Source organism: Sminthopsis crassicaudata, chromosome 1, assembly GCF_048593235.1.
Source record: "Sminthopsis crassicaudata isolate SCR6 chromosome 1, ASM4859323v1, whole genome shotgun sequence".
NCBI classification, from domain to species: Eukaryota; Metazoa; Chordata; class Mammalia; order Dasyuromorphia; family Dasyuridae; genus Sminthopsis; species Sminthopsis crassicaudata.
This window is the reverse complement of record NC_133617.1, coordinates 694,135,737-694,156,377: the sequence shown is the minus strand read 5'-3', so window position 1 is coordinate 694,156,377 and position 20,641 is coordinate 694,135,737. Positions and strand designations below refer to the sequence as shown.

General features: G+C 41.1%; 1 protein-coding gene across 2 annotated transcripts in view; it reads left to right on the top strand.

The window, feature by feature from the left end:
* The window catches only part of FBLN2 (fibulin 2), a 206,257-nt gene that overhangs the window by 170,352 nt on the left and 15,264 nt on the right, over window positions 1–20,641 (top strand). Inside the window, exons 9-15 of one of the 2 annotated variants that reach the window (XM_074283671.1) lie at window positions 4,497–4,610; window positions 6,040–6,141; window positions 8,029–8,169; window positions 14,878–15,012; window positions 16,394–16,531; window positions 18,987–19,130; window positions 19,553–19,681. In XM_074283671.1, the coding sequence (XP_074139772.1) occupies window positions 4,497–4,610; window positions 6,040–6,141; window positions 8,029–8,169; window positions 14,878–15,012; window positions 16,394–16,531; window positions 18,987–19,130; window positions 19,553–19,681 (903 nt within the window). The remainder of the gene's footprint in view (window positions 1–4,496; window positions 4,611–6,039; window positions 6,142–8,028; window positions 8,170–14,877; window positions 15,013–16,393; window positions 16,532–18,986; window positions 19,131–19,552; window positions 19,682–20,641) is intronic. The other variant, XM_074283672.1, reaches the window with a different exon arrangement.

The window sequence follows — 20,641 nt, the reverse complement described above, 5'->3', positions numbered from 1 at the left end:
TATTTCCCTTGCTCTTGACATGATAATAGCCTGCTAATTTTCCGTGATCTTCCTAAAGTGGGACATTCAGAATTTCCAGATGTGGGACCTAAAGAGTAAAAAAGTACAGGGTGCCTATTACTTCCCTTGTTCTGGATACTAGAGTACTGTTAATACAGCCCAATATCACATGAGCTTTTTTAGCTCTCTCATCATGGCTGATACTGCCTTCAGGTCTTGTTCCCATGGACGGATGTCAAGAATGGCCTCCCCTCTCTGGGCCTTGTGAAACACTTCATCTCTCTCCTAGTGAAATTTTATATTGCTGGTTTTGGTCCAGGCTTGAAGCCTATTGAGATTTCTTTTGGATCCTGATATAGTCTTCCGACAAATTTGCCTTCCCACCCAGTTCTGGGTCATCTGCAAATCTGATAAGCACTTACTCTGTGCCTTCATCCAAATTATTGATAACAATGTTCAACCAGACAGAGCCAAGTCTGAGGCCCTGAAGCTGCTAGGAGGAACCTCCTTCCACGCTGATAGAGGCCCATTAATCAACTCTTCGGGTACACCCATTCAATCAATTAGGAATCCACATAACTGGGCTCTCATCCAGGCCACATCAGTACAGGTTGTCCACAGGGATGTCAGAAGGCGAGCTTCAGGAACAAAATATGTTGCCTTTCATTTCCTTCTCTTTTCCCTTCCTTAACGTCTTGGGCTAATGAATAACCCAAAGGCAGGTAGGCAGAAAGAAGAGGACAAAAAGGAAAAGGAGAAGGGGGGAGGAAGAGGAAGAGGAGAAGGAAGGGAGAAGAAAAAGAGAAGGAAGAAGAGAAGGATGAAAGAAGAGGATTTTTCTAGAATTCATAGCTGAGGTCATTAGTCCTCAAATTAATTAGAATTGGTCTATGTTCATAGTATGGCCCTTTTATGAAAACTGGTTTCACAACCCAGCCAATTAAGCAATTAAACTTTTACTGAGTCAACAGGCAGTAAGTAAAATAAAATCATTAATTTAATATAAACATTTATTGATTTCCTAGAGCACTGAGACTATTTTATGAACTAAAGTGATTTTCAACTCAATAAAAGTGATATCATTTCTAGTATTAAATTCATTCTCTCCCTCTTACAATTTTTTGCATATATTAATCTTTTCTTTCTACTTTCCTTTCTTTTTTATTTTAGTTGTTTTCTTTCTCTCTGTTTTCTTCTCTCCTTTTCAGTTATCTCCCCTGTTTTCCACCTTCTCCACATCTTTCATGATTTTTTCTCTCCTTCTACTGCTGCCATGGACATTTTTCTCCTCATTTCCCTACATTGCCATCCTTTCTCTTTAAGTACCCTTGTCCCCCATGTCCACAAACATTTCTTGCACATTTCCTGCTTACAATCCTTCATTTGCAACTTCACCTCTCTTTGCTACAACTTTTTCTTCTCTGCTCTTCTTCAATGAAAATTTCAGATCATACCAAAAGTCCTATGGTTAGTTCTGCTTGATTCATGGAATTCTGCTTTCCAGCTTCAATAAGCCCATTTGGGGTGATGTCTCAAAATAATCTCCAGGTTCTGAGAATGCATAGTCTTTAATTTGAACTTGGTTTGGGGGATCAATAGTTACCACATTTCTTCTAGGACAGAGATTAGTCAGAAGCCAGTTTCCTTGTTAAAAAGAACTCTATTCTTCTGAAATCCTAGCTTTTTTCTGTAATCTCAGCCTCCTCTTTTTAACTGAAGGAAAAACAGATTGGGAGTCCTGGAGCCCTCACCCACCCTGCCACCATATATACATTCTTCCTCTGAGAGAACTCTGGGAATGGGGGCAAGCAAGGTCAAATTCTGAGGCTCACAAGGCTAATGGATTGAGATGGTCTAAGGAAATCAGGTAATTTCCACTGGAGACACAGAGCCCCAGAGCTGATGGAGAATAGTTTCCTGGAAGCTTTCCTGGAAAATGTTCAGCCCTGCTGGGCCCTGGCCCATTTCCTCCCTATGTGTCTGTTGGCGTGGATCTCCTCCTGGCACGTGGCATCCTTAGTAGGAGGGAAGAAGGGAAAGAGGGAGCCCCAGGGAGCAGGAGACAAAACATATGTCTCTGCGTTTGAGTGTTACGGCTCTACTGGTAATGTTACAGGTTTCATCAGGCATCCTCACTTAGTTTGGGGATCCATGCCCTAATTCTTTCGTGGAACAGCTGTGTGACCTCACACAAGTCAATTATCCTCTCTGAACCATATCTTTCCTTCATCTATAAAAGGAGGGTAATAACTCCTGCCTTTCCCTACCATCCAGAGTGGTTGAAAATTTTAAGTGAGGTAATAGATTAAAAGTGCTTTGGTGAAGGGAAAACACTGTGTGAATGTGAAAAATTCTACTCCAGCCACTGTCTGTCACTGGGGTGTGGTGACTAATGAACTGGACTTGGAAGTCAAGAAGGCCTCTACCAAACTGTACCACTGCTGGGTAGCTCAGTGGATAAAGCACCAGCCTGGAGTCAGGAGGACCTGAATTCAAATTTGACCTCAGACATTTAGCATCAGCTGTGTAACTCTGGGCAGGCCACTTAAAAAAAAAAAAAAAAGAAAAATACCAGAAACCAAATAAAAGGATGTGTGCATAAGTCTATACCCACTATACAAAGAATAATCCCAAAGATACAGTTTAGTGTCTCTCACTGATTGTTTAATAATAGCCAACATTTATATAGTACTTCCTATGTGACATAGTACTCAGTGTTTTGCAATTATTATCTTATTTGATCATCATAGAAATCCTGAGAGGTAGGTGCTTTTATTATACCCACTTTACAGATGAGGAAACTGAGAGAAAATGAGTGATTAACTTCAGATCAGGCTGAGGAGTTAAGTACCTTACCCAAAGTCATGCAGCTAGTAAGTATCTGAGATTGAGTTTGAACTCAGATATTACCGACTCCAGACTCAGTGCTTTGTCCACTGCCCCATCAAAGCTACCTGTGCTATGCATCTATTGCATGTATATGTTCTCAGGGGCTTTATCCCAGTGGCAATTGCTCTGGCAGGTTGGGTCCCCAGAGTAAGATAACAGCTCCAGCCATAGCATCCCTGAGGAATAGGGGATGTTTTTCTACTGCTATCATTTCTGTTTATCACCCTCAGTGTCTAACAATCAATTATTGTGTTTTTCTATGTCATCTAGCTGAAAAAATATGGCTCCTTAGTATAATTCTAACCAGCTAATATCTCTTCCATATATTGATAACCAATTCGCAAAAGAACATTTACTGAAAACATATAAGAAAAATCAAAGTATAAATATATGCTCCCCTGAATAGGAGCATATTGTTCCATCTAAACCTCTAGCTCTGGGTAGAGTGGACTTTAATTAGTTAGGATGACGGTTACATACTTAAGGGTCCCACTATGTTCCTATGTTCCCAGGGGTGCAAATGATCTCCATTCCAATGCAGTTCAATTCAACCAATGTTTATTAAGTGTTGCTATAGAGCATTATCCCCACCCATCCACTCACCTCAAATCAAGGTACTCTTCTCTTCCATCTTGGTTCCTGTGAAAAATTGGCTCCAACATTTTTTTATATTAAAAAAAAATTTATTTTGTTTCAAATTCTTTCCCCTTCTCCCGCTCCCTCCCCATCCATCGAGAAGATAAGCATGATAATGCTCATTATGCTTTTTTTGTCAGGCAAAATATATTTCCACTTTATAGGATCCAACTTAAAATGAAAGTTACAAATATTCCTCACACTAAATTCACTTCTGGTATGGCATAGTTAGAGACATGTTGCTTCTTAGTTTGCAGCACTTGTGGTCTTGGCTCTGATGTTGGGCTGGATCAACCAGTACTCAATTCTGTCTCCAAAATGTCTTTGCCTGAGACTGGAAGAGAAACAGAGAGACAAAAGCATCTCTGTGCATTCCTAAAGTAATCTGGTGAGATAGGGCCACCCAGGGGTTTGGAGCTTCTCTTTCCTACTCACCACCAGGGGATAGAAGGGTAAAGAGAGAGACAGAGACAGACAGAATCAGGGTAAGACACAGAGATAGCAATAGACAGAAGCAGGTGGTAGAGAGGGCAGAGAAGAGAGGGGAGAGAGAGAGAGAGAAAGAAAGAAAGGGAGGGAGGGAGGGAGGAAGAAAAGGTGGAAGAGAAGGAGGGAGGGAGAGAGAGGAGATTTTTTTTTTTTTACAATGGAGCCTTTGCTGTGTGTCTTTAGTTCTGACTCAGCATCCAATTAAAAGGCTGTTCTTCATCATGCAGTTTATATATGGGGAACAGTAACAATACACTTGTACCATCCTTTGAAAAAGAGGGTATTATGTACTTACATGCACTTCCGGAAGTAAGTTCCCCAAATCTCCTCATGGAGTGATAACTGCACATAATGCTAGAACTGGTCCCTGTTATCGGGTCCTTGGTTACATTTATTAAAAAGAGCTAGTGATTGGAGAGATGCTCCCTTCCCTGACTCTTCCTCTTTCTTCTCTACATTCTTTCTGATTTGTGTGTCGACAGATAGTGAAGTGATGAAGCCAAACCCTGGAGAAGAAGGGCCCCTCGCCCCCGAAGCCCCCCACAGCCAGCCTGAAGTCATGCGAATGCCTCAGCCAGTTCCAAACACCTGCAAAGGTATGTAAAGGTAGTAACAGGTGGGGAGAGAGGGCATTCTAGAAAGATCACTGACCCTAGAAATGAGAGACAGGTTAAAGCGCTCACTTTGCACCTCATATGGTACATGTTAGACTTGGAGTCAGGAAGACCTGAGTTGGAATCTTTCCAGTTCATAATAGTTGTGTAGCCATGGGCAAAAAGCCCTTGATTTTTCTGAGTCTTTGCTTCTATAAAGAATGGGGTAATAATACTCTCCACAGCACCAGCTTCATTGTGCAGGCTTTAATGGAGGTAATTTGGTGTATAAAGTACTTTGCAAACCATGAAAGTACTAAATTAATATCAAGGCTGTTCATCTGTAAAATGGGATAATACTTGCTGACTCACAGTATTGTGAAGAAAATGCTTTGCCTATTATTAGTAAATCTTACTGGTGGTAATCATAATTACCAATAATAATAATGTCTAGATAGATCAATAAGTCCATAATGAGTGCTCTGGGTCTGAAGGGAAAGCAGTGGAGGAAATGTCTGCATGCTAACATGAGACTGAGTACTCGAATTATGCAATGGGAACAATCACAGGGCCTTGATAAGCAAGTCGGTACCACTTTAATTAGTTAGGATGATGGTTACATACTTAAGGGTCCCACTATGTTCCTATGTTCCCAGGGGTGCAGATGATCTTCATTCCAATGCAATTCAATTCAACCATTGTTTATTAAGCATTTACTGTGTGCAAGGTGTCTTAGTGTCAGGGATACAAAAACAAACACTTAAAAAATACAATCCCTTGTTCCAAGAAAAGATTAAACACTGCAAACATAAGGATATGCATGTTAATTGGAGGAAGAAGGAAATAGTGCTAATTATCAATGGGATTAGGAAAAGCTTCCTGTAGAAAATGGCACATCACTTAACCCCAATTGCTTCCCCCTATACACAAGATGTTAAAAAAAGAAAAAAGAAAGAAAATGATCCATGAGTTTAGCCTTGAAGGAAGCTAAGTATGTGGAGAAAGAAAGCATTCCAAGTTTGAGGGGCAATGCAGGTAAAAGAAATAATGCTAAATTTAGGAAACCACAAATGAGCTAGTTTGATTGGAATGCAGAATGTATAAAGGAGAGCCATATGAAACAAAACTGGAAAAGATAAGTTAGAATCAGACTCTGAAGAGCTTTAAATGCCACACTGAGGAGTCTATATTTTATCCTAGAGGAAATAGGAAACCACTGAAGATTCTTGAGTAGGGGAGAGTCATGGTCAGAGTGATGTTTAGGAAGGCTATTTTGGCTGCCATGTGAAAGATGGATTGGAGAGAGGAGACCAATAAATTAAAAGGTTATTGGGGATAAGAAACTGACCTGAGCTAGGGTAGTAGGAAGGCAATGGGGAGCAAGTCCCCATAATCCTCCTCCTAACCTGTCCCATCTTTTACCTTTATTTAGACAATGGTCCTTGTAAACAAGTGTGTAACGTCATTGATAACAGAGCCATGTGCTCTTGTTTCCCTGGCTATGCTATCATGGCGGATGGAGTCTCCTGTGAAGGTGAGTACAGGGAAGTGAAGGGTTGGAGGATTTAGGGGAAGGCTGTCCATATGTGAACAGACTGAAAACTGTGAGCCCTTTTCAGACCAGAAAGATAGAGGCCAAAAGGAGGCAGGGTCAAATCCTAGAAACTCATGAAGGGCCAGAATGATGGAGAAATACACATATGTATTCCAAAAGCTTGATCCAGGAATGCTCAGGAAAGCTTAAGATATATAAGTCTATCCTGTCCCTAGAGAAAAAGCTACTTATTATGTCACATTCAAGTCGATCTAGTAGTCAGTCCAGGGTAGAGATTGGACAGTTTTCCTTGGGTTAGAGTTTCTGATAGAAAGCTTTTCTACAGGTCATAGGCTTGAGCACTTGTGGAAAATTTGGAGCTAGAAAGAGAAGATGGGCTAAAACGAGAAAGAATTTGACACAAATGGGTAAATTCAAAATAGATCCAGAGGAAATGGGAAGTAATTCCATGGAGCTAGCGGGGAGAGCACTAGCAATAGAGAGGTCCCAGGGAAGAAAGGAGGAGGCAGGGTCAGAATGGGATCCTTTTCTTTGATAGCCACTTCTTCCTGCCCCAATTCCTAGCCATGGATTTATCATGGTGTTGGGACAAGGGCCATGAGCTTAGGGTGTTAGGAGGTCAAACAGAATTTACAGACACAGTAGAAGAAAAGTAAAAATGAGCTTTGCAGTGTAAGGATAGGACAAGGAGAACTTGGGCTCTGAGCCTTTTTTTTTCAGGAGCTAAAAGACCTTGGTGGAAATGGGTAGAGTTTTTTCGTAGATCTGAAAGGTGACTCCCAGGTCTTCCCTTCCATTCTGGGCATATCTCTGAGTTGGATTCCATCCCCCAGGAATTCCTTATGTGCTTTTCCGAAAAGCTCTTTCTTCTTTGATCTCTATTCAGTACCCTCATGCCTCAGAGGACAGTCTAAAGATACATTTAATCTTCTGCATCCGTTCTCCCACCTTTTCCTCAGACCCCAACCTCAGCCAGCATTTCTTTTTTAATTTTTAAAAATTTTATATTTATTTTTCATTCATTCATTCGTTTGTTTGTTTATTTATAGCCAGTATTTCTTTAAGGCCTGGTCTGTTCCAGGCACCTTGCTAGTTAAATTAAGTCAAGCCAGTGCTCATTTATTGAAAGTTTATTATGTGCCAGGGACTTGCTATGCCCTAGTGATACAAGGAAAAGCAAAAGCCCGCATCTGACTTCAAAGAGCTCATAGTTCAATGAGGGAGACAACATGCAAACAACTATAGACAAACAAGTTATATATAGAATAATGCTATCACTGGGGATGTTGAGACAAAATGCAAAAACAGGCCCTATCCTCAAGGAACTTACATTCTACTGGGGAGAAAGAATATGTAAACAGATAATTAAACAAAATAATTATTTAATTAAATTAAACAGCTAATTGACAGTGAATAGAGTGCTGGACTTGTAGTCAGGAAGGCCTGAGTTCAAATCCTTCCTCATACACTTACTACCTGTGTGAACCTTAGGCAAGTCACTTAATCTCTGCCTCAGTTTCCTTACCTGTAAAATGGAGATAATAATAGCACCTACTTCACAGAGTTGTGAAGATTAAATGAAATAACATGTAAAGCTCTTCATAAAACTTAATATAAATGTTAGCTACTATTATAAACATGTACAGGATATTTTGAGAGAATTGACAAGTCTTACCTCTCCAGCTAGACTAAGTTCCTTGATGAGTCCTAGGGGAGGAGCTGCCATGGTCAAGGTCAGCCCAGGTTCAATGTTGTCTTCATTACTATTTTCCTTCCCTCAGTTTGCGAGCACAGGCCAACCATCGTCTCCAGTACCATTCTAATGGCCTTCTGTTTTTCCCTCCTGTGTCCCCCATGGGGCCGTAGACATGGACGAGTGCCTCAGAGGTGCTCACGATTGTACCCGAAGACAGTTTTGTGTGAATACGTTGGGATCATTCTATTGTGTCAACCATACAGTGATCTGTGCCGAGGGCTTTATCCTCAACATGCATAGGAAATGCGTGGGTAAGACAAGAGTGGCTCTTTGGCCAGCCACATACCATCACCCATCACAGCTCTCCATGCTATGCCACGCCGTGCATCCCACCCTCATATGCTAAAGGGTCCCTTGGTCTCCTTTGCATATGATATTTCAATGTGGCTCATCCTGCCATGTGCTTAGACTGCTATGTTGCGTGCTATTGAGCGTTGTCCTGTCCATATCCAAAGGTAAGCATGGACAGGGGAAGCAGTTGGAGAAGTAGAGGGTGGACTAATGACTTCTGAAATCTTGTTATTCTACAAGGTTCCCTTCTGGGCTTACCGATGGGATGAATCAGACTATTAAGTGAAGAAACGGTGACCCAAGGTTGGGCTTGGATACGTGAAAAGTGCAGATGGTCCCCAAACTACATTTGAGTTTCTAGATGGGATTACTCACCTTCCCCCACTTTTTGAATACAATGACTACTAAGAAACAGAATCAATAGTTCTGACATATTGCCTTTGATTTATGCTGCTCCACAGAGGAATTAAAAGGATAAAATGGAGTACAGATCACAAGAATCACAGGTTATAGATCTGGAAGAGAACTTAGAAATCACTTAATCCAAATCCCTCATTCTTTGGAGGAAGAAATTATAGCCTAGAGAAGTTATGGAGTTTACTCAACATCATCAATAAGTTCCACAGCCAGAATATGAATCTATGTCTTTTGACTGCCAACTCAGTGCTTTCCACTTTATTACAAATGCTAGAGGAAACAATATGGACCTTGGTCAAGATGTATAATACATAATCCATTCCTGAAATCGTGAAAGTTTATTTATGTGAATAGAGGAATGAATTGTCAAAGTAGACCATTATTAGTTTTGGAAATTGCTATTACATATTGAGATATTCAGACTTTGAGGATCTAGTTTTGATGATGCAGAGAAGGGATGAGTACAAAAGAGTGGGAGAGAGAGGGAGAAAGAGACAGAAGAGGAAAAACATAGAAAAGAGGGAGAGGAAAGGTGGGAAAGAAGGAAGCAGAGAAACTGAGAGATAAACAGATGGAGGGGAAGGGAATTATTTTCATTTTGGGCAGAGTTTTGTTTTGCTTTGTATAAATTGGGACTAATAGTCCTAATAGTTATGTTTACTTCTCAATAGTTTTCTGAATTTAAGGGAGGGTTAATATAAATTTCTGATCATGGGACATGAGAGACAGATAAGGTAGACAGTTAAATGGATAGATATGAGAGAGAGAGAGAGAGAGAGAGAGAGAGAGAGAGAGAGAGAGAGAGAGAGAGAGAGAGAGAGAGAGAGAACCAGAGAGAACCAGAGAGAACCAGAGAGAACCAGAGAGAACCAGAAGCTGGGGCAAGCTGTATTATGTGGCTAAGGAAGCATTGATTTGCTGTGTGATGATGGGTAAGTCACTTTCTACATCTGAGCCTCACTATAATGCTCTGAAAAGTGAATGAGGTTAAACTAAATAATTGCTGAGGTACCTCTGAGATTTCAAATTCTGTCATTTTGAGATTCATACAAAGGCTTGAGAAATCCCTCTGAAGACATCTGCAGTGTCAAGTGGCCAAGATTTCTGCTAACCATGTATTCAGTCAGAATCCTAGACCCTTTCTGAGGCTCCCCACTGTGGTTTTGGGTAGGACCCAGATTTGGGGTTATTTCTATTTATGTCTCTAATGGAATGTACATGTGACATCCAGCAGCATGCCCTCCACCCTCCTCTTGACAAGGACCGAACAAGAATGTGAATAGGAAACCCTTTGGTGCCTGAAGACGTATAACCTATGGCTTGGCATCCCAGTCTTCCCATCTTCCTTTGCTGCCCGCTCTGTCTGTAGAATATGTGAAGTATGAGCAATCCCTGTCCTGCCTACCTCACAAGCCCTTACTTCCACCCCAGTTTCTACATTTATGGTGCCTTTTGGGCCCAAGAGGAATCACTGTGTATCTGCCAAAGGCCTGCTTGTCCCCAGAAGCCCCAATCCAGCCACTGCTTCAGGCTCCATGCTGAGCCTCTGGGGGAAAAGTGCAAAATGCTTCCATACTTTGCTTGCAAAATGATGTCTTAGCTCTCTTCTGGTGTTGGATAATGTCAATATGTGCACATTTGAAAAAGTGGTCATAGCAATAAAATCTGGAACCATACCCAGAGAGATACCTTCCCTTAGGAGTTTTAGGAGATTACAATTTAGGTGCAGAGCAAGATGGCTTGTAAAATTCAGGCAAGATGGGAGGAAAGGTAACTGGTAGTTTTGGCCCTCTTCTGGCCTCCTCCATGAGGTCCTGTGCATAAGGCTTAAAATAAGCCTTTTCCCTGGAAAGGCTATCTATTGGAAAGAAGGCCTGACGCAAGAAAAAAAAATCTCATCTGCATCTAGTTTGGGAGTAAACTCTTGAAAGGAAGCCTCCTTTAAACCACTTGAAGAAGCTCTCTTTTTCTAGGGAAAAACCAACCCCCTCTGCTTGGAGCAGAGAGAACAATGTGACTTTTGTTGCTTGATTTGAGATAGTCTAATGACTGGGAGAATGAGGGCTCCATGAGAGAGGTCAGAGAACTAACTAGTAGTTTTAACACCTGGAGCAAGAGTACAAAATGCAATCTCAAGTCAATGTTTAGAAAAGGGAAATTCAGGGGAAGACTTTAAGTCCCATGAGGGGAGAGATCCCAGGACAGCTCCCTCCCAGACAGATCTGATTGGGGAAATTTGGGGCACTATAATTTTTTAAAATTTGCCTAGAAAAGATCCTGAGTTAGAGTTGGTTGGTCAGTGCCATAGCCACGTTTTGGCATGACCTTTTCCCACTTGATGTGTGATCCATTTAGATCATGGAAGGTAAGTTTTGTCCTGGATGTTGAGGAGGCAAGAGGCAGTGGCTGACTGGGATGCCGTGAACAGAATGGAGGGATCTGACAACCTCTTCATTTGGGGGGGGGGGGAAGGGGAGTGAGATGAGAAGGGAAGGTTCCTCCATTATCTTCTCCTGCTAGGAGTTGAGCTTCTTCCAAGACAAGACTCACCTGCCTCTTCTACTCGGAATGTCTGGGTTCCCTTTACCTGCAAATGTATCTTCACTCATATGAATAGTCAACCCCTCACAGCTGGGCTGAGAAATTAAGTGTCGTGCTGAGGGCAGAGAAGAATGGGAGATTCAGAATTGAATTAGATATGATTCAGGTACTGCATACCAGTAAGAACCCATAGAGGCTGAGGTACTCTCAGAATAACATACAGCAGTACTAATTCTGCATGGTCCAATGGAGATGGAAGGCAACCTGGGATAGTGGAGAGGGCGGTGATTCTGGAGTCAGGAAAACCTAGGTCAAATTCCCACCTCAGACATTTACTTGCTGTGTTACCCCCAGGCAAATCACTTAACCTCTCTGTGCCTCAATTTCTCTGTAAAATGAGAGGGTTCAATTCAGTGGCTCCCGAAATCACTTTTTACTTTAAATTCTAATGATTTTATACTGAGCTGATGCTGTGGCCCTCTTTCCCAAGAGGATAAAAAAATTGCATCATTCTCTTTCAAGAGAATGCAGACATCCCACTCAGCTGGAGTCAGGGACATTTCTAAAATAACACTCAGGAAAATCACCCACACAAGCTTTTCTACCTCCCAGGCCCTCTCCCCATCACTCCTCCAAGTCAGTGCTTCTTTCTCTTTTGGGCTTATTGTGACTAGCTTGAGCTCTCTCTCCTCCTCACCTCCCTATCTTTTCTTATCTTTCTCCTCGTTATTTTCCCTTTTTCTTTTTTTCTCTTTGATTCCCCAGTTTTTCATCCCCCCCTCTTCTTGGTCTTTTCCCTTTATTTCCTTCATACATGTTTTCTCACCCCCTTCCTCCTTTCCCCTCATCTGTGTCTCCTTGATTTCTTTCCTCTCTTTCCCATTCTCCACTTTCTCGCTTTTCCCCCTCCCTCTCCCCAAGTTTTCATCTCCCCTTCTTGGTATCTTACTTCTCTCCCTTCTCCATTTCTCATTCCTCCCCTTATCCTCTTCTTTCTTTCTTTCCCTCTTTTCCCTATCTTTTCTCTCTTTTATATCTCTTCTCTCCTTGATCTCTCCCCTCTCCCTATTCCTCCTCACTCCCTCTTTCCTTTTCCCCTTCCCTTCCCCCTTTTCTCTTCTTTCCTCCCTCTCCATGCCCCTCCTTCTCCCTTCCTTCCCTTTCCTTCCCTTCTTACCCTCTTTCCTCTTCTCACCCTCGCTATTCTCTCTCCCTCACTCTCTTACTCTTACTCTTCCTCCTTCTTTCCCTCTCTCTTCCTTCCTCTTTCCCTATTCTATCTCCCCCTCTCTTCCCTTCTTCCTCTCTCCCCCCTCCCTCCTTCTCTTCCTCCTTCTCTTTCCCTCTCTCACTCTCACCTTCTCTTCCTCATTCTCTCTCTCCCACTCCCTTTTTCTCACTCTTCTCCTCTTCCACTCCTCTCCCCCCTCTTCCCCTTTCTCCCTCTCTCTCCTCTTTTCCTCTCCCTTCTCTTTTTCTCCTCCTCTCCCCTTTCTCTTTCACTCTCCTTCCCTCCCTCCTCCCATGTCTTTCTGTCTCTCTTTCCTCTCACTCTCTCCTCTCCCTGTCACCCTTCCTCTTCTCTCTCTGTCTCTGTCTCTCTCTGTGTCTCTGTCTCTCTCTGACTCTCTCTGACTCTCTCTCTCTCTCTCTTTCTCTCTCTCTCTCTCTCTCTCTCTCTCTCTCTCTCTCTCTCTCTCTCTCTCTCTCTCTCTCTCTCTCTCTCTCTCTCTCTCTCTCTCTCCCCTTTACTCAACATTTCTCTCATCTTTGCTTCATCAAGGAGTTCAGGTTTAACTTCCAGATGTTCTGTATAAAATCATACCTTGTAGCCTCAGGACTCTGTACCCTGACTCTGCTTTGGGGATTGGGAAGTTTTTTCCTCCTAGGTGCTATGTGAGGCCTTACAAGGTTCAGATTCAAGAAGGCTGATCCTGACACTGACCTTGCTTGCAGACACTGTTTGCCCAGCCTTATTACTCTCCAGACCCCATAAATGAGCCCCAGAAAGGAGGCCTGAAAGGACCCAAAGTTGTAGGTGGCCCTTCAGAAGGGACTGTTTTCTCCATTTCCCTCTAGCTCCAGACAGGTGAGATCAGAGGGCCTTCCAGCAGGTGAGCAGAATGTTTCTGACAGCTACACCCATGAGAATGACTCTCTCTTTTCTCCTTTCAAGCCATTCTATTTCCATAGCTGGTGACATGGCCAGAAATAATGAGATAAGATAAAGAATAGATCAAAGCAATTAGAAAATGGAAGACATCTTTATTGTTCACTAGCTTTTAGGTGAAGATCTGATCCCTAAAAATCATTGGGATAAAGGCCTCCCTCACTTAATGTAGTGTAAAGAACCCTTCAGTTAGGGTCTAAAAGCCTGAATATCTATCTTATAATGTGTGACCTTGGTGAGGCATCTATAAAGTGAAAAGACCAAATCAGTGATGCTGTGACACTACCTACTTCATTATAGAATAAACAGAAGGGAACTCCCTCTTTATATTCAATTCTTTGAAGTGTCTGGAATTGTCTTGGCTTATAAACTTTTCTCATCTATCCTTCTCCTCCTCCTCTACTTTCTCCTCCTTCACATTCTCCTCTTCTTCTTTCTTTTCCTTCTCTTTCTCCTCTTCCTCTTTCTCTCTCTCTCTCTCCTCCTCCTCCTCCTCCTCCTCCTCCTCCTCCTCCTCCTCCTCCTCTTCTTCCTTCTCCTTCTCCTCCTTCTTCCTTTTTTCTTCTTTATCTCTGTCTCTGTCTCCATCTGTCTCTGTCTCTATGTCTCTTTTTGTATCCCCCCCCCCGACACACACACACACACCTCTGCTAGCAGTTAGCACATTTTCAGCAAAGCAAAGAAAATCACAGTCCCTGATCTTGAAGGATCCACATTTTAATGTATGATACAGGAAAAGGGAAGGATTGAACTTACAAGCTCTATGCAGTATATAGAAGATGAACACAGAGGGAAGACACTAGCTGTGGAGAGGACTTTTTAGAACCCTTCTGGTAGGATATGAGTTAAATGTTAAAAGAAGTTTGGAAATCCAAGAGACAAAGAGAGGAAGGAGAGCAGTTCAGCAAAAAGACAGAGTAGACTGTTTGAGTATCTTGTGTGAGATCTTGCAAAAAGATGATTGTCAGACAATCTACCTTGAATAACTCTTTACAAAGCACTGGATTTCATCTTACCCTTGGCCTAATTGCAGTGTCCAGATATACCCAGATATAAGGATGTGAGTCCAACTATGTCTCTCATGATAGTAGTTGAGGGGTCTTCGAGATCAGCCACCCCCAGTCTCAAAATGCCTCCCTGAAGCCTTAACCGCAAAATCAGCAAAATCAGATTTCACAGCTTTTCCTCCAAACAACCACACTGTTCTGTATCAAGACACTCAGAGCCTCTCTCGAGTGTCCAGGGCCACATTCACAATTTGAACAACCAATTTCATCCCCCACTGTCAAGTCAAGCTAGGAAAATTATAATGTTTATAATCACAATCAGTGAAGCTACCCCTACTCTCTGAAAGTAGATGGTGCTGGAAAAAGCAGATTTTGCAAAGCAATGCACTCAATAATAGAATCCTGGCAAGGGAGCCCCTTGCTAATTGACCTTGATCCAAGCAGTTTGATTCTGCTGGGATTTTAGAAACTGTCCTTTGATGGTAGTGAGCTGAGCTGTTGAATTCTCCACTTGTTTCCTTTTCCTCTTCTAGATATTAATGAGTGTGTGACAGACACACATACATGCAGCCGAGGAGAGCACTGTGTGAACACAGTGGGATCCTTCCACTGTTACAAAGATCTCAACTGTGAGTCGGGGTATGAGTTGAAAGAAGGAGAGTGTGTAGGTAAGAAAAACACCTACAATTTCTTAGCTAAGGATCCAAAGCTCAGCAAGAGACTTCTGGTTGATTTTTTTTTCCTTATATAATTATTTTATTTGCATTCACAGATTCACTCATTGCACTCCTAATGCTATGTTAGAGGAATTTTTTTAAGTGAAAAATAATGAGAAAATCTGTACTAAGAATTGAGTTAAAACCCAGATCCATTTATATCAAGAAATAATAGGTCTCCATTGGAGTCTATTACCCATTGCTCATGATGGTGACCTTAAGTCATTGAAGGCCATGCCAGTACAATACAGGTTCTGGCAGGTGTCACCAAATTAGAGAGAGCATGGGCTAGGGGAGAAGTTCAAGTATGGGATTCATGAAGAACGGGTTCAAATCCAATCTCAGATTCTTATTAACCATGTGATTTGGGGAAAGTCTCCTAATGTCTCTTGGTTTAGGTCCACATCTACAAAATGAGCAAGTTGGACTAGATAATTTCAACTTCCGATTGATCATCCAATAACCATGGACTTGGTGTTGGACTGTGCCTGTCTCTCAAAAACCAGTCTAATTAATTCATAAGAGTTTCATGGCAATAGGGTGATGGATTTTATTCTGGCCACAAAAACTCTCCAAGCCCATCTTCTACAACCAAAGAGAGATTGACATCTAGATTAATTCAATTCGTTTCCATTTAGTTCAAATGGTACACAGTAAATATTGATTATATATGGAGTGCTGTACTAAGCACTAGAGATAGAAAGATTGTATGTATTTATTGTACATATACTGTTCCACCCCACACAACCCAATGTAAGCTCTCTGAAAGCAGGAACTGTTTTATTTTTCTTTTCACATTCCCAGAACCTAGTAAAATACTAACACATAGTAGGCACTTACTAAAGAATTTTTGAATTGATTGACTTAAGGAGGCTATATTCTGCCAATGGAGAGACATTTCAACCACACTAACAGATCCTTGCAATACTTAAAGGTTCAAACCCCTGTGTTTTTAATGAAGGGGCAGACATGGTGTCTTGCAAAGAGTACTACACAGTGTCAGGAGACTGGGATTCAGTCTGGCCTGATTTTTGATATGGAGCAAGACATTAACTTTTCCTTTCTGGGCCTCAGTTTCCTAACTTGTAAAATGAGTCAGGGGAAGAGACTAGATGATCTTTGAGTTCCCTTCTAGAGCTACCAATCTGTGAAATCAGCAGGCCCTGACTCCATAAAAGTTGCTCTATTAGGTGATGACTCAGACCCTAACTTTAGAATTTGTCTCATAGCCCTTCTGCTACCTTGGCTCTTCTCCTACATTCCTAGTTACTAGTGCTGGCAGGACTGCTTTGGAGGAGAGACCTTCTGTTTACTTCCTGTCTTTTGCTCACAGATATTGATGAGTGTACCCAGGGAACCCATAGCTGTAAAGTCAACTTTGTGTGTCAGAACACCCAAGGCTCTTTCTACTGTGAATCTAAGCAGCGCTGCATGGATGGATTTCTTCAAGACCCAGAGGGCAACTGTGTGGGTGAGTCTCCCAGACCCATTCCAGAAGCTTTGGAATTCCCATTCCCATTTATCCTTGAGCTCTGGACCCCATTTAGTGTGGCTAGGACCAGCTTTCAGTAACACCTCAAAGTGGCAAGATGGTGTCCACTTCCAATATCTCAGCATTATATAACTAAAACTTTCCACAGATCTATCATACACAGTGTGGTTTAGTGAAAAGAAAATTGGACTTTGGACTAGAAGACTTTGGTGTAAGTTCTGACTGTCACTTAATATCTGTGAGATACTAGGGAAATCTTTGACTTCTGTGAACTCTTGGCTTCCCATTTGTAAATGAGAGCAATTGCTTCCCTCCCTACCTCACCAAGGTAGAATTGTAAGGATAAGAAAAAGGTATGTTGCAGGGTAGTAAAAGAACATTTACTAGACTTTAACTTAAAAGAATTAGCAGTGTATTACAAAGAGTATTGACTATTGAGTCAGCAGACTTATATTCAAATCCCACCTCTGACATTTTCTACCTCTGTGAGCTTGGAAAAGTCCAAGATCTCAGTTTCTTCATCTCTAAAAAGAAGATATTGGACTATACGGCCTCTGATGTCCCTTCTCCATCTAAATCTCTGATCGTATAACATTATAACCCATACTTAAGTTTAAGTTCTGGCTTCTATTGGCTGTATGAGCAATGAGTAATATACTTTATTCCCCTGAGACTCAGTTTCCATATGTGCAAAAATGAGAATCATAATACTCAGAGCACTAACCTCATAGGTTGAGCATGTAACCCTTAAAGCCCTCTCTAAATATGAGTTAATTTAGCTCTAGGTCTATGAATTTTTTTTTTCTTTTTGCTAAGGCATTTGGGGTTAAATGACTTGCTCAGGATCACACAGCTAGGAAGTGTTAAATGTCTGAAGTCAGATTTGAACTCAGGTCCTCCTGACTTCAGGGCTGGTGCTCTATCCACCTATCTGCCCCTAGGTCTATGAATCTTTAAAGAGCTATGGAAAGGTCAACTATTATTGCTATTACTGTCTTCCAATTCAAACTCCTTCCTTCTACCAAACATCTTGGATCTTTCCGCTATCCTCTACATGTCTGGGCACTCATATATGCCCTGGCCTCTCAGGAATTATACCAAGATCCAGATATTTTCCTTCCTGTATACTACCATATAAAAATCCCCTTCTTATGTCCTATCCCAGTAAAGGTTTTGCCATTGTCTTTCCTAAGTTATAGTAATAATAACTCAATAATATGCTAACATCATACATTACCCCTCCTAGGTATCATATACAAATTTTAACATGGGCCTTTAATATTCCTCAGCTCCAGAAAGCTCATTAATGATAAAAATTCCAGGTCCCATGGCTGGTCAGTTGGAGGAATATTATGGAACAGGAGAACTTTTTGCTATTCTCCAAATGATATCTGGACCTATACTTTTCCCTTTGAAGGCATATTTAGGGGAAAAAAAACCATCAAGATGATTGCAACTCACTGGGAGGTATTGTCAAAAACCAGTTATCAGAGCTGGTACACATTTTGTAATGAAGCAAAACTTCAGATGTCCCTGGCAGTAGATGTGTCATTTATAGGCAAAGTGATACAAATAAAAGAGTCCTAGATAGGGAATCAGCAGAGATTAGACTTCTAGTTCTAATTAGTCACTTGCCAATTGTGTGACCTTGAGTCACTTCTCTATTGGTCTCAGTTTATTCTTCTGTTAAATGAGAGGATTTCATTAGTTCAGGAATTCTTCATTTTTTGAGTATATGAATTCCTTTGATACTCTAGGAAAGCCCATGGAACCCTTCTCAGAATAATGTTTTTATTAGCCATAATAGCCATTAAATGCTTAGAATTATAAAGAAAAATAATTATTATTGAAATACAGATTAAAGATGGGAAAACTATGATCATCATGATCTAACAGCAGATCTTATAATTACCTTAATTTTGAAGTAGTGATTGATATTTTTAGATATTTACAACTATAATACTATATAAAAATATTTGTGATTTTTACTGGTAATAAGTTTATGAGTATTGCCTACATTCACATTTCAAGGAAATGTTAAATTTTAGTTAGTGAAAATGAAAGTATAATGTTGTTGTTCCCATCTAAGTTCATAGACTCCCTGAAAAGGTTAATGTTCCCTAGGTTAAGAGCTTTTACTCTGAAAAATTTCTCAGATCTTATCCAGTTCTAATATTCTGTATTATGAGGTCTCTTCTATCTCATATTTTATGTTCCAAAGTCCATTCCAGCTCTAATTTGTTTACTAAGTTCTCTTCCAGCTCGAATATTTTATCTTAAGGTCCCATAAAATTCTGGAATTGCATTCCAAGATCCCTTCTAGGTCTGGCATTCTGTGAGTTTAGGATTCTTGGGATTAAAGCAAGAAAACCAGCAAAGGGACTAGTGAGATCATCTTAAAATTGTGCAAAATATTCTGGTTTTTCTCTTTCAGACATTAATGAATGCACTTCTCTTCCTGAGCCATGTAAGCCTGGATTCAATTGCATCAATACTGTTGGGTCCTACACTTGTCAAAGAAACCAGCTTCTATGTACTCGGGGTTACCATTCTAGTGAGGATGGATCCAAGTGTGTAGGTAAGAAGCATCCTTAGGTATATACTCACCTACCTGTGGGTAGTAAGTATAGGATGCATGTTGTTGTCAAGAAAATCAAGAATCTTGGGAAAGAAGGCAGTGTGGAATAGTGAAGGAACACTGAACAGGAGAAAAGAAGCTATGTTGGCTATCTGAATAGGAAACAGTGAACAAGTCACTTGCCTTCTTTAGTGTCTTCCCTTCCCTGTCTTTAAAATGAAGGGCTTGCACAAGATAATCACTAAAGTTTGAGTCTTAGTCCAAACCCAACAAATGACCATGAAGAATATTCTAGATTAAGCAGGAGACAGAAGAGAAATATTTGAATATCTGCTCCTAATTTGATCAAAACAAAAGCAAGTATCACACTCCTGACCAGTAATGACTGCCTCTGACCCATCCCCTGGGATTTGCTTTTCTAGATGTTGATGAATGTGAGACAGGTGTCCACCGCTGTGGTGAGGGACAGGTGTGCCACAATCTTCCTGGGACTTACCGCTGTGACTGCAAGATGGGCTATCAATATGATGCTTTCAGCAGAGCCTGTGTTGGTATGTGAGATTCCAAGAGAGCCACCTTCCTTCTTATCCAGACCTATACTCCTCCTGTGACGCCATGGAACTCTCATACCTATATGATGGAGAATGGGACAGTGCCTGGTTCCCTTGAGAAAATGGTGTAATTATTGTGTGGTCTAGTGGAAAGAACATTGGCATTGGGGAATCAGGAGCCTTGGATTTTAATATTGTACTAATTCATATCTATTTAACATTGGGTAAATCTTTTCTTTCTGGGTCTCAGTTTCTCCATCTGTAATATGAGGGGATTGGACTGTAATGCTATTGAAGCTATCTCCCAGATCCAAAAACTATTAGTTTAAATTATCTGGGAAATGGTTCCAATTGTCACAACTCACCATCTACACTCAGGAATGGTTAAGAGACTAACACACCAACCTTCATCCTTTCCAGCTTTGCTAAATAGAAAGGCAGCATGACTTAGTGGAGAGAAAGAAAACCAGCATTTATATAGAGCTTTAAAATGTGAAAAGTGCTTTTGCAAATATGTTAGTTTATTTGAGAGCATAAGATTAGAAGTAGAGAGACATGCTGAAATCTCTTCCAACTCGTTCATTTCCAGATGAAAAAGCTAAGGTTCAGAGAAGGGAAGTGAATTGCCTAACACACAGCTAGTAAACAGTAGAACTAATAATTTAATGGAAATCTTTCTATTATGGATCCAGTCAGTGCTCCTTGTATTGTGCTCCACATTTCTCTATTGCTCCCTTTCTCTCCCCATCTCTGTCCACCTCTGTGTGTGTGTGTATGTGTAACTGTGTGTCTCCCTCTCTTTCTCTCTCCTTTCTTTCTCCCCCTCTCACCTACATATCTATTAATCTATTATATAATCCATCTTTTCATCTTTCCATCCATTATTTATCAATCTATTTTTTCATCTTCCCATTCATCATCTATTTATCATTCATCTCTCCACCCATCCACCTATCTATC